Genomic DNA, 13,581 nt, shown 5'->3' with positions numbered 1-13,581 from the left:
TTGCTGCTTTTGCTTTTCTATTATTTTTTGCTACTTTTAATCATAGATAATGCGCTTTATAGAAATGTATGAATTAATATTTTAATGGTGATTTCATATCCAGCGGTTTTAAACTAGTTTTATGTACCTGACTAAAATGTTAACAATTTGGCAGGTTATTGTAATATTTTAATTAATATAATAAAAATGTGTACTTACTTTTGTCACTTACCCTATCATATATTTACCTTGCATTGGAAAGGCATGAGAGGGTAAGGCATGAGAGGGTAAGGCATGCGTTGCATTTCAAACAACCCCTCACCACGTACATTGTGGTCAAATGCAATGTGCTCATCTGTGTGTGTGTGCAGTGTGTGTAGGGAGTTAAGGTAAGGGATTTGGAAAGTGCACGGAGGTCAGGTTGCCCCCTTATATGGTCGGAGGTCCCGTTTTATACCGATACAGTCCTGCGTTTATAATGGAATACCAAACAAAGCTGAAAAGGGCACAAACCAGGCAGGGCTCAGCCCTTGACGAGCAACAGACCCGTGCTTGCGACATCGTATGCCCCTTGAGCAATGCCCTGGCACCGGCGACGGCCAAAACACTCGGTCTTTCCTCCTTTGAGTGCCTACCTGTGACTGATGGCCCGTGCACAGGCACCTCGCTGACACACCCCGAGTGCGTTCCCTCTTCCTTGCAAACAAAGTCCAAACCCAAGGGACAGAGCCAGCCTCCGCCTCCCCGAGTTAGCTATTTACATTTATTTCCTTATGTTGGCAGGTTTTCCCCTGTTAAGCTCTTCAGAGAGGCTTAATCGGCGACACATAGTCGTGCAACCACGAATCGAAGGGAAATCTCCATTAATGCCTTTCACATGAGGTAATAGATTGGATGTGGGAATCTGAGGGAGGTAGCCACTCGCTCGCCACTGCCAGAAAGTGGTCCCGGCAGCAGCAGGAGGCAGAGCACGGCAGTGCCGGGCACCGAGCGCAGACGCTGTTACCCCTTTGAGACGGCACCACCTCAGCCACCTGCCACTCTGCCATGAGGGGCACAGAGGAGGGCATACCCCTTCCAAGCAAGGACCACCGCTGCGACGGGATGGACAACCCCGCGTTTACGGTGAGTGGTCTGCTGGCATCTGCCTTGAGGCGAGGACGTCAGGGAGTCGTACAAAGGGGGTGGGAGGCACTTCCATGTTCCAGAGTTATCAATCTATCACATGACATAATTTCATAGCACTTTAATCTGGCTCTGTCATTTTTTAGCCAGCAGCATGTTGCATATCAGCCAACTGTCCCAGCTCCATGCTGTGAGTCGGTTGGCCAAGCCCAGGTTAAATACTGGTTTAAATAAGACTGCAAGTCCCAGAATTCTAAGAAAAAAAACTAGCATGCCCTAATTAGCCACCATGGGGCATAGGGACCTTGACAGCTATGACATACTATAACTGATGCTTCCAAAATTCCTGCACTGAATAAAGGTGCGGACGCACGGTTACACATTCTTTTTTACAAATTTGTTGGCGTTGAAAAGACCAAGGGATAACCAATTCCATTTACCAGAATGCTTTGTAAATGAGTTGAAATGCAAGGATTATGATATAACTATAAAAGGTGGATGGCATAATGTTAGGACCACTTCCAGAATTCAAGTAGAGCCCTCATGTTGTCTAATGTCGGCGTGAGATGTTCTCCCTCATCAAAGAGGCTCCTTAACATGTCACATACGACACCTTGAGCCAGTCCTGGGTTTCAGCCAACAGCACATTGCATGCTAGGACTTGTAGTTTCAATTCTAACACTGTAAACAAGGACTTACAAATCCAAGCATTTCAAGTGCTGATGGCTGTGAAGCTATAAAGGCAGGACTGGCTGAGAGTGTCAAACACCTATTCCCCTCAGCTATGACTCTATATCACTTGTCACTTTACAAATACTTACATGCCAGATCTCTCGAGCTTCCTTATTCCATGTATGAGCAGCTCATCAGGCAGTTTTTTCCCTTTGCATTTTGGTATTTGTAGTCCAGTTTGCCCATTCGAAGTTCAGTACCATAACTGTAGAATGCTAAGAAAAACCTGGACTGGATGAGCTACCCTGCCATTGAAGCATGAACCTCCAGAGCTCAGGTAGTTAGCTGGGCTTTTATAATGGTAAAATAAACTACAAGTACCAGAATGCAAAGTGATTCGAGCTCCGGAGACTTAGCACAACCGGTTATTCACAGGATCGTTCCAAATATTGACCTTCGTGACATGGGGCCAGAAGTGCACCCGTCACCAGACACCTTGAGTTTCGGGAGAAAAGGGCATAAGTAGCTAATTAACTCCTGGTAATTGGATTTAACACAAACCCACCCTCGCGCCGAGATAACCGGTTTACGAATAAACCAAAAGATTGGATTGAGCTGTAAATGAACAGTGGACAAAGTTTGTTTGAGGAAGCGAGGGCCTGGCTGTGGAGCAAGAAGTCAGACTGGAAGAGCCACCATCTCCCTGCACCTGCAGCGGTGACGTAGTGGCCGGGTGCAGGGGAGAGGTGGGAAATAGGAAAAGTGGGTGTGCATAGTTTTTTACCTAATATTTACTCTCGTAGAATGGGGCCATTAAATGGGCAGAAACGCAGCTGTCACCGGACACCTCGAGATTTCGGGAGAAACGGATCTAAGTAGTTAATTAACTCTAGGTAACTTGAGTCAATATAAATTCACCCTGTAATGAAAGGAGCCGGGTTGGGAGCTAAGAAAAGGGTGTGCGCAAAGTTTCCTTAGCTAATTAACTCTAGATAATTTGAGTCAACATACATCCACAAAAGGGGGTGTGCACAGTTTTTACTGGTGCACACAAACTGTCAGGGACTTATTTATGAGGCCCTTACGCCGCCGTTGTGTCACGTTTTGTGAGGCTGAGGCAGTGTAAAAAATGCGCCACGCTGCACCATTTTTACGAAGTGACACATCTAGTCAGATGCATCATTTTGCAAACCCCTACCTACATTATACCGGTGACAGGTATAATGTATGCGCGGTGGGCGTTTTGCCGCAGCTAAGCCACGTAGAAGGGACGCAGTCAAATCTATGAGATCTCACTGCAACACTTTTATGGCGTCAGTGCGTCAAATCCTTACGCCTGCTTAAAGTAGGCGTAAGAGGTGACGCAGTGCCTTTCACATGGCGCTTGCCATACCAAATGGTGAAATGAAACATTGCTGGAGTTGCGTCTGTTTTCAGACACACTCCAGCGATGCACCATTTTTGCACCTACAGACACGTCCGGATTACTGAAGTATCTGTAAATCCTTGCGAAATGGAGCGCTGTACGGTAAATACGGCGCATTCATAGTGTCGGAAGGATAATGGTATGAAGAGTGTTGCATTGCTGTTTTCCCACAGCGATGTGACACTTTTCATTAATGAGGCTCTCATTGTTTACTCGCAAGTGTTTTAAGTAACGCTGAAAATAGATGTGCGTTTTTCTTGCAAATTAACTTTAAAATACTATTCCACAAGACATCAAAACAAAACTGATGTTGCAGAATGCAGCAGACATAGAAAAAGGAAAAATAAGGATAAATTAAGATATTTGTCCTCGATGTGTCTTCCTTACGTCACCCCTTGGCCGGCGTAAGTTTTTGGCGCTGCCTCAGAGTTACGGTTTCAGGTAAATCTGGGGCTGTGTCAAAAAACCAAGGATGTTCCCGGGAACACCTATTGTATGCCCTTTAACGCAGAAAATGGCATTAAAGGGAACGATATTTACAAGGCAGCATTAAGCTGAAAAAAGTGGCATAGTGGTGCCTGGTAAATATGGAGCATGCTCATGCGCCACCTCAGCGTCACAAAAAGTGAGGCACCCGCGGCACAATGGGCTTATAAATAAGCCCCCCGGGTGGTAGTTGTTGCTTTTCCAAAGCTCAGTAAAGCTCCTGAAAGAAAAACGTTGTACTTTCATACATTTCCGTAAATAGTAGTATTGCCTATACTCAGAGCCACTGGAAATATGCGGCAGAGGAGGACCAAATTATGTGGCATGGTTGACTAAATTATGCGGCAAGAAAAAACGAATTATATGGCATAATGTGGCATATTTTGTGATAGTATTACTGAATTATTTTGTAATTTTATAACTGGCAACACTATCTAGGAAAATAGTTCACCTTTGTAGTACCTATTTCATACACAATTACACCAATAAGCAACTGAAAGAGGAAAAATCAACCTTTGTGAAGGGCCTTCAGATATGCAGGAATATGAGTGGCCATGTTTTTAGTCATTTTTGATCCATTATAGCTAGTAATATTTACTTTTTTTTGGTTAAAAGTTTATGGTTATGCAGAATATGATAGATCACGTAGCAAATACGAGACACCCATAAATATGCAAAACACATTGCAGCCGGAGAATCATATAACTCCCATTACTGTGGCTTTCAGACCCAGTAGTTGACAGTGGCCATACCGGTTCCCTTCTTGGTAGGTGTGTTGCTTATTTAGCTAAGTTGATCTTTTAGACACACCATACTTATTAACTAGCACAAAGTGGTCTAAGGTGGAACGCCGTGCTTCCAAGAACAGCTGTAGATGCCAGGGGCAGCTTGTACATTGAGTTCCTTTATGGCATACTGTGCCAAGGCATTTTAACAATAAATATTTTCAAAACCAAAGGGGCCGGATAAGACTTTACAATGGACTTTAATCAATTACTGACTGCAAGAAATAGTGATATTAGTTGAGAGGGGAGGAGGCCCACTCAAATAACAAACAAAATCCTTGTTAGGGTGAACCACAGCAGGCACTAAATTAACCTGTGCTTAAATTACCAACACAAAAGCAGTACAACTTAAATTGGAGGTAATGCGTAAAGTATGTATGCAGCCCTCAAACAGTAACAAAGTGAAAACACAACACAAGAAAAATACTAAACCAATTTAGAAAAATAGAGTAAATTGTAATAAATAAATGTTCTCTAAACAACAAAAATTCATTCAGTTGAAAAATGGGGTGAAAATAGCACCAAGAAGCACAAAAAGCCCACTGCAGTTATCTGGTCATGCTGACCAGGGGAAAGCCATAAGTTCACGCCGACCACAATGGAGCTCAGGTCGGATACAAGGACCAGGTTAGTACCAATGAAGAGATACTTTCCTAAATCTGCATGAAGAGTGCTGTTCGCTTTGGTGGAGGCTGCGAGCAGGAAGAGGCTGTTGGTTGTAGGGTGCAGGTCTAGTGTCACGGACAGTCGTTACTGCACTATGAAGAGCCAGTAGTCGCTGGAGCTTCGCGTTTGTTGATCATGGATGGGCAGTCGCTGTCAGCACAAAGACAAGGTCACGCTGGAAATGTGAGTTGGCAGTCGTCACTTGTAGTCGATTCTCAGCATGAAGAGGTCACTTCACCGTTTCAAGGAACCCAACACATCTGTAACTTTATCCTTTCTTCAGGTGGAGTTCGCACTGCAGGCCATTAAAGGGTCCAGGGCCTCTTGGGAATCAGGACTCTTGAAGAACAGGATTCACTCCAGCCGAGGACAGCAGCAGAGACGAGGCAGGGCCAGGCAGGTTCAGTTGGTGATAGGCAGATGGAAGAAAACTTCTGAAAACCTATTGTGTCCTTGAAGCTCACACAGGAGGTCGACCAACTGATTTGCGAGTCACTCTGGGTAGCCTGAGTACCAGGCAAGTAGGTCCACTCTTCTGCCTCCAGTCTTCAGTCAGCAGGGCGGTCCCTCTTCCTCAAACAGCAGGACAGTCCTTATTCTGAATCTTCCTCAGGTCTATGAGTATTCTGAGGAGAGATTCTGAATGCCCTACTTTTATACCTTGCACCAGCCTTTGTGTGAGGGGATTCCCTGACCTACCCCTCAAAACTAGTTCTGGCCAGTTCTTCCACTTCCTCTGGTCTTTGTTCCAAACTGGCTTGGGTGACAAAGGCCTGGTGTAAGGTGCTGTGGTTACGGCCCTTTGAAGTGTTACCAGAGCAGGTCACAATCCTCCCCAGCCATCCTTTTAGGATGACCCTCTTCCCTCACACCCCGGCCTATTTTGTCTCTCTGTCTGGAAGCAAAACACAACCCACAACATCAGAGCCTTTCACAGTCATGTGACCCAGGACAATGGCAGAAAGGCACAGTTGGATTAGGCAAAAAAATGCCAACTTTCTAAAAGTGGCTTTTTTCAAATTGTAACATAAAATCTCACTTTATCATTAAAGAGGATTTTAAATTACAATCCATTTGAGTGTAAACATAATTTCTCTATCTGTTCCCAATTTGGAAATAGCACTTGAGTGTAATAAGGTAACCACGTGTTAGACTATGGGAGAGATAGGCCGAACAACAGTAAAAAACGACTTTAGGAATATGTTACTGTCAGAGCATTTAAAACTTAAATACTCATGTCCTACTCTTTAAAAACCTTGCACCCTTCCCTAATGTTTTTTAGGGCCTACCTTAGGGCTGATTTATAAGTATTAAAAGGAGGGATTAGCCTGGCAAAAAGTTTACTTCTCCAGGTAGAAATGGCAGTTTAAAACTGCACTACAGGCTGCAGTGGCGGGCCTGGGACACTTTTTACAGTGATTCTTTAGTGGGTGACACGAGTGCTGCTGCCAACTAGTAGCATTTAACCCTTTCGATGCTATTGACGGAACGGTTCCGTCATGAGCGTCGGTTGGCCTGGGCTCATGATGGAACCCTTTCGTCATGAGCCCGTTGGCTCATTAGAACCTTCAGCACAGCGTGAGAATTCGCGCCACGCTAAAGGTGTTAATTTAGCGAACCTGGGTACAGGAAGTACCACATACAAGGGACATACATTATATTAAATGTGCCAGTTAGGTGTAGCCCAATTTTACCATGTTTACACACTTATTAGCAGGTAAAAAGTGCACAGAGCCCTGAAAGCTAACAAAACCGGATTCGGCAAAGGAAGACAAAATTCTACAGCAACCCTTCAGAATATGCCAGATCCAACACTGACCTAAAGCGTTATGGGACTTGTAGTCTTGCTTTGCTTTAATTGTCTGTCTTTGTACTTGTATAGCGCACAGCTACCCGCAGTGGGTCTCCCAGCGCTTGTACGAAAACCGCAAGGGAACCCTTCCTGGTTTTCCGTGTGAAGTGTCCACTCCTGGGTACCCCCATGGTGAAACTAGGCATCCCTGGCACTGTGGGGGCCGTTATGGAGACTAAGGAAGCTATTGCCCAGAGTTGCAGCGTGGGACCCATGATTAGAATAGGCACTGAGGCGAGAATATCCGGTCAGAGGAATTTATGAGCCCAAGACCCGCAGAGGCTGGGAATCGAACCCTGGTCCCTGGCCGGAGCTCTGCATCAAGGTCTGCCTACTCTAACCATTGAGCCACACTTCTCCACTTGAGCCACACTTCTCCACATCATATATGGTGTACATAGATTATAATGTGTTGTAAAATGAAAGCACAGATTGGAAGCTCTGTTTACCAAGTGACTTGGAAGCGTCTTGTACCCTAACGTGCCTAACGTGCCTGGGGCAAATAGATTATTGCACACAATGGCTGCAACTTCTCTGCCTAACTTTGTCTGCTTGGGGAGCTACACACTCACATGTACGTTTATATCAGGAGAAGAAGGGGTGTTGGAATACTAAAAGAATGGCACCAGGCTCAGTCCACTAATTTAGTATCCAATATCTCATAAACCTCCGCTTTTCAATCTTCAACAGGGATACCAAACCATAGGACCCAACAGCTAAGTCCAGTGCAGTGGCTGGTAGTCCAATGTGCCCTTGAGATGGAACCGACATAGAAATGTGTTGTTATGCGAATAACCAAGTTCTCCAGATATGCTCATACAGAAGAATTTGTATGAACAACATATGTATTCTCAAAGTTGTAGTACAGTAGGATAAAATTATGCATTTCAACTTTATAAAGAATACAAATAAATGTGTACTTTTATATGACTTAATATAATAGAGATTTATGATGATGAAGAACAGTAAGGGTTTACCACTCTTATGGATACAAATAGCATCTGTTATTCCTATGTACACCATATAGTTCCTTACTTATGCCTCCACCAAATAGGCACTTCGTGAAGTAGTCTTCTATGGGCGAAGCACAGCTCTAACTCTTGTTTTAAGGCAATTTAAGCTATATATATGTGACCCTGCTTAGGCGTCACAAAAGGTAAGCTATAGCTCATAGCTCTGATTGGGCTCACAAACAAAGTAAAATAAAATAAATTGGGGGACACTTAGTAACCACCTGTGGTACTGCAGGCTTGTGTTGCTAACTCTTGGGACACCTAGTAATAGCCTGTGGTACCGCAAGCTTCTGTCATTAACTCTTGGGACTCCTAGTGACAGCCTGTGGTACTGCAGGCTTGTGCTGCTAACTTTTGAGACATCTAGCAATAGCCTGGTGTACTGCAGGCTACTGCCATTAACTCTTGGGACACCTAGTAACAGTCTGGGGTACTGCAGGCTTGAGCTGCACAGGGGGGAGGGGTGGGGTCCTAGTAACAGGCTGTGGTGCTTCAGGCTTGTGCTGCACCCTGGGGGCTCCTAGAAACAGCCTGTGGTACTGCAGGCTTCTGCTATTAACTCTTGGGACTCCTAGTGACAGCCTGTGGTACTGCAGGCTTGTGCTGCACTCCGAGGACTCCTTGTAACAGTCAGCGAACTGCAGGCCTGTTCTGCACTCTCTGGACTCCTAGTAACATCCTGAGGTACTGCAGGCTTGTGCTGCACCCTGGGGGCTCCTAGTAACAGCCTGTGGTATTGTAGGCTCGTGCCATTAACTCTTGGGACACCCAGTAACAGTCTGTAGTACTGCAGGCTTGTGCTACACCCTGGGGACTTCTAGTCAGAACCAGTGGTACTGCTGGCTTGTGCTGGACTCTAGGGAATCAGAGTAACAGCCTGTGGAACTGCAGGCTTGGGCTACCTATTAGGGACTCCTAGTAACAGCCTGTGGTCCTGCAGCAATATGTAGATCACTGTTGGGACACCATGAATCAACCTACATAACTGCGGCCTTGCACTGCTAATTCTCAAGGCACAATTAGGGTTGTATATTTTAGAAATGGGGATTTCCGGCTGGCTAAGGCTTGCGCCAAAGTCAAGCAGAAACCACCACTCTAGTCAGGGTAAGGGAGTTTCACGCCAAAGATAACCTGTGCTCACCCTCTAGGTAACCTGACGCGAGCAGTAAGGCTTATCCCGGAGGCAATGTAGGTTAAATATTTGCGCACGCACCCAGCAACAACACCCAAGGCCCACCACAAAGGAAACTCCACACAAGGTTATATATAAAAATAGCCTTAGTATTATACCAAACACATTAGATAATAAACACACACTTTACAATGTGCCAACAGGCACAGCCAGAATTTACAGGGGATATCTGTACAGGAAAGGGCCACATGGACCACTGTCAGGAATAAGCAGTTTTAGAATTAGCACTTTGTAGAACATAGAATACTTGTAGGAATAGCGCTTAGAACATAGAACATATAATAACTGTAGCACCAAATAGCAAATGTAGCACACAACCAGTAACCACTGGTAAGAGGTAAGTACCACCTACGCAACCCTAACCACCTTAGGAAAATATCACGCAGGGAACCATGAACTCACTAGTATAACTATACTAGGAAAAACAACCACCTAAGAATAAAAAAACACATTCAGAGGTATAGGCACAAAGACATAATACATGATGCAGAAATCACAGTAGGCCGGTCATTTCAAATTGCGCAAAGATCACATAGGCCAGAAACATGTATCCCACGCAAGGGCACAACACATGCACTGTCCCCCAGGCCAACTGGCCTCTCAGGGGCTGAAACGCCCTGTGTCCAAAATGTCAGGGCAGGCTGCGCGGGCAGCCAAGGAAGATTCACCAGGGCCTAAACGTAGCAGCTGCCCACTAAGTGCTGGGCAGCTGGGGATCTCCTCTGGGCTTTTCACATAGGCAAGGGGGCCCAAAACAACATGGGAGGTGGGGAGCCTCGTGGGCTCTAAACAATAATGCCCTGACGTTGGAGTCCCCCCTCTGGGGACTCGGAAACCAAGAAAAATGCCCAAGAGCCCCTCGGGCTCTAAACAACAATGAAATAATGACCCCGACATTGGAGTCCCCCCTCTGGAGACTCGAAATCAACAAATGCCCCCTGAGCCTCTCGTGGGCTCTCCACAACAGTGTGCCTTCGTTGGAGTCCCTCTCGGGGGACTCGAGATGCGAAATTGCCCAGGAGCCTCTCAGGGATCTCAACAACACTGTGCCCCGGTTGTTGGAGCCTCGGGGCTCTGAATGCAGTCACGTCGGAGCCTGGTAGGCTTTCAATAAACAATGCCCGCTAAGCCTCTCGTGGGCTCTTCAGAAGAAGCGCTACCGGGAGCTGAGGAGCGACTCCGGGGACGCCCGCACTCACCGGCTGTTGGGGAGGCTGCGGCTCCTCTCGTCGGTGTTTCCTCTCTGCAGCGAGCAGGGCGGCTAGACTTCTCCGGTTGGCGGCGGCGGGGCTCTCTCCCTAGGGAGAGCCTCGCTGGGGGAGCGGGGGGGGGGCAGAACTTCTCCTCTTCACAGGGCAGGAGCGCGGGGTGGCCTCCCATCCGCTTTCTGCCTGGCCCACAGAACTTCCGGGTCGCGGCTGCGTCAGCCAATGGCAGTGCAGCCCTTGGGTGTGGAGGCGGGCACAGCGCCTCACAGAGGATCCCCGGGCCGGCAGGGGTGATTTTAGCACAAAATGAGGGGTGGGCACCCTCGAAACCCACAATAAAAGTAGAAACGGAGTGGGCACCCGTTAAGGCACCAAAAGTCAGCAAATGAGAGGGGTGGGCACGCGTGCCGCAACAACCACCCTCATGGGGGAATCCCTCACCAGGGGATTCCCTCTCCAAGGAGGCACACAGAGGCCAGGTACAGCACTCCCTGGGCGCTGGAAGGGGCAACCAAACCCTGGAAGGTTCAAAGGCCCAGCCCGAGCTTTCCAGGGCCAAAAAAAGTCTTTAGAAAGTCAGGGGGGGGGCAAAGGCTGGGCCCAGGGGCCAGCTCACAGGGCCCTCCAGGCAGGGAGGCAGTCCCCAGTGGTGGTCCTCCTGGTACCCAGCAGCAGCAGCAGGCCCCCCTCAGAATAGGATCAGGAGAAGAACATTTTCTTGGGGTCACAGCCCCTCTTTTATACACCTTTTCCCTTTGTCTGTGTCTACAGGGTGGGGAAAAAACCAGTAGCAGCTGGTTTTGGAGCACTCTAGTGTGCTCGGCCCCTCTTCTCATTCACTGGCTATGCTAGGGACATTGGAAGCACCACAGGGGGCGGAACCAGCATTGTGTGGGGAAAGCCCAGCCCTATTCAGGTCCCAGGTGCCCTCCTCCCTCACATCACTCATGCAGATCTCTCCACTCACCACCAGGGCAGACCCATCATGACTCATGGAGCCAGGCTCACCAGCCAGCACCAGCCAATCACAAGCCAGACAGCCAATTCACATAATTTACACAGACAGGCCAACTTCTAGAAGTGGCACTTCCACACTAGACACAATCATGCTGCACACATCATCGCGCAGCATTTAATCACACGAGTCCGCACATGCCAAACTCGCACCGGCACTCCCCATTCATCAGGAACTACCAGGGTCACATACATTCCCCATGCATTCCTTTGGGAGGGCAGGCCAACCTTATGACACACGCGCACTTTACCCTTGGACACTGTGGTAAAGTGCGCAGAAGCCAAAAATCACTGAAACCAGGTCACCATTAAAAGCAAAAAGTTCAGGGGTGAACCTGCCAGAAGTGCCAAGTCCAACATGTATGCATAGTGCTAGTTTACACTGTACAGTTAATTGGTGATTGGACCCATTGCTTCAGAAGTTTCCCATAAAAAGATCACTTGCAAAGTACTTTATACATCCTGCATTGTTCATGCACACATTATCCCTAGTCAAGTAGAGAATACGTGACTCACCTTTATGTCAGACTACTGACAGTGTTTGCTTTAACATGTCACCAAAGAACAACCCACAGACCCTTAAGCTAGCCATGAACCTTTAATCTACACTCAGATTCAATTCTAAGACACAGACCAGTACCCAATCCCATCTCTTGCACCCTGGTGCACATCCCTGCACTAGGCTACTGACTTCCTCACCCACGCACAAATTTCAGACCCACCAATAGACTCTGCATGACACTTCATTCTGGTCCAGTATCCTCACCCCACTTTTCACATACATGTTAGCATCCTGCACGATCCCCGACTCCTGGCGAGGAAGTATCTTAAATCCAATACACAAATTGGGCTCAAGCTCGGATCCTGCTAACTATACATTGATAGCAATAATTGACGTTGAGGATAAGATTTATGCTTTGAACCTCCTGGTAGATTTAGAGGACTGGGTCAGCCACACAAGTTTGAAGCCATGCAGGCAAACCGGATTTCGGGCCGTAATGGGCACCCTTACTAACATCTCCGCGGTCACACTTCCAGTTAATCAAGCCTATGCAAAATCCTGTACCCTGTATGTGTGCTTCATCGACCTTAAAACACCTTAAAGCAGCGTTTGACAAAGTACCAAGAGCGAAGCTATGGGTCAAAATGCAAAATTGGGGGGCACCAACTAAACATTTGGAGGCGATAATCAACTTCTACTTAGATATGTGGGTGCAGATAAGGAAAGGAGACGGGCGCAGCATAACGAACAAGATTCCAACTAAAAATGGGCTAAAACAGGGGTGCGTGCTGGCCCCCGTCTATTCAATATCTACACCGCCGACCTTGAGAAGCATCTCCAACAAGTTCAAACTGACCACCCCAAACTAGGCAAAACACCAATCACCAGCCTCCAATACACAATATCGTTCTTCTAGCACAAACACTGATAGGTCTGCAGAAGACTCCCCAAGACCTGGCTCTTCGAGCAGTAGTGGCACCACCTCCCCTCAGCGCCTTGAGACCCTCCCGGGTAAGTAGCGTGCTTTACAAGTACTTTGATTGATTGATTGATCGATGACCCGACGAGGAGCTTATACCACCACTGCTCAACTAATAATAAACCTTAAGAAAACCAAGGTGCTATGTTTCTCTAAACATCACAAAAGAGGGTCAAAAGGCAAATTCATCTGGAAACCAGATGATAAACTAATACCTAGGGTTTCAACTCAACCAGAACCTTAACTTTAAGCAATACCTGGACCAAGGTCAAAATTAAAGCAAAACAACTCCTATGCGCCTTTAAAATCTTACAGAGGAAGCTACAAGGCTGCTCAACTGGTCACCTGGTTAAGGTAATTGTAGTAAAATTCATACCAACCATATTGTATGGCTCAGAAATCATGAACACAAAAAATGCCGCCACCTTAAGACAAGACCAATCGAGTTTCTTGTTTTACATTTCTTGGTACATCGCTCAGGCACACATTCGATTGGAATACGGGCTTAAAAGCCAGAATCCAGCCAGACAAGGGGCTGTGGTCAAATATTACTAGTGGATGAGGCAAGCAGAAGACAATACTTTAGCACACTTTTTCTAGGAAGATATTGAAAAGAAAGCGCTGCTTAATAATTCCATTGTTACAGTTTTAAAAGAATCACTTGTGGACCTACACCTTGGCG

General features: G+C 46.7%; 1 protein-coding gene across 1 annotated transcript in view; it reads left to right on the top strand.

The window, feature by feature from the left end:
• The first annotated feature begins 772 nt into the window (after positions 1 to 772).
• LOC147734710 (solute carrier family 23 member 1-like) overlaps positions 773 to 13,581 on the top strand; it is a 338,504-nt gene continuing 325,695 nt past the window's right edge. The window contains exon 1 of the mRNA XM_086952993.1: positions 773 to 1,104. Within this exon, the coding sequence (XP_086809119.1) occupies positions 1,027 to 1,104 (78 nt within the window). The 5' untranslated portion in view covers positions 773 to 1,026. The remainder of the gene's footprint in view (positions 1,105 to 13,581) is intronic.

This window comes from Lissotriton vulgaris, chromosome 1_2 (genome assembly GCF_964263255.1).
Source record: "Lissotriton vulgaris chromosome 1_2, aLisVul1.2, whole genome shotgun sequence".
In the NCBI taxonomy this organism is placed as follows: domain Eukaryota; kingdom Metazoa; phylum Chordata; class Amphibia; order Caudata; family Salamandridae; genus Lissotriton; species Lissotriton vulgaris.
This window is presented reverse-complemented; position numbering and strand designations above follow the sequence as displayed.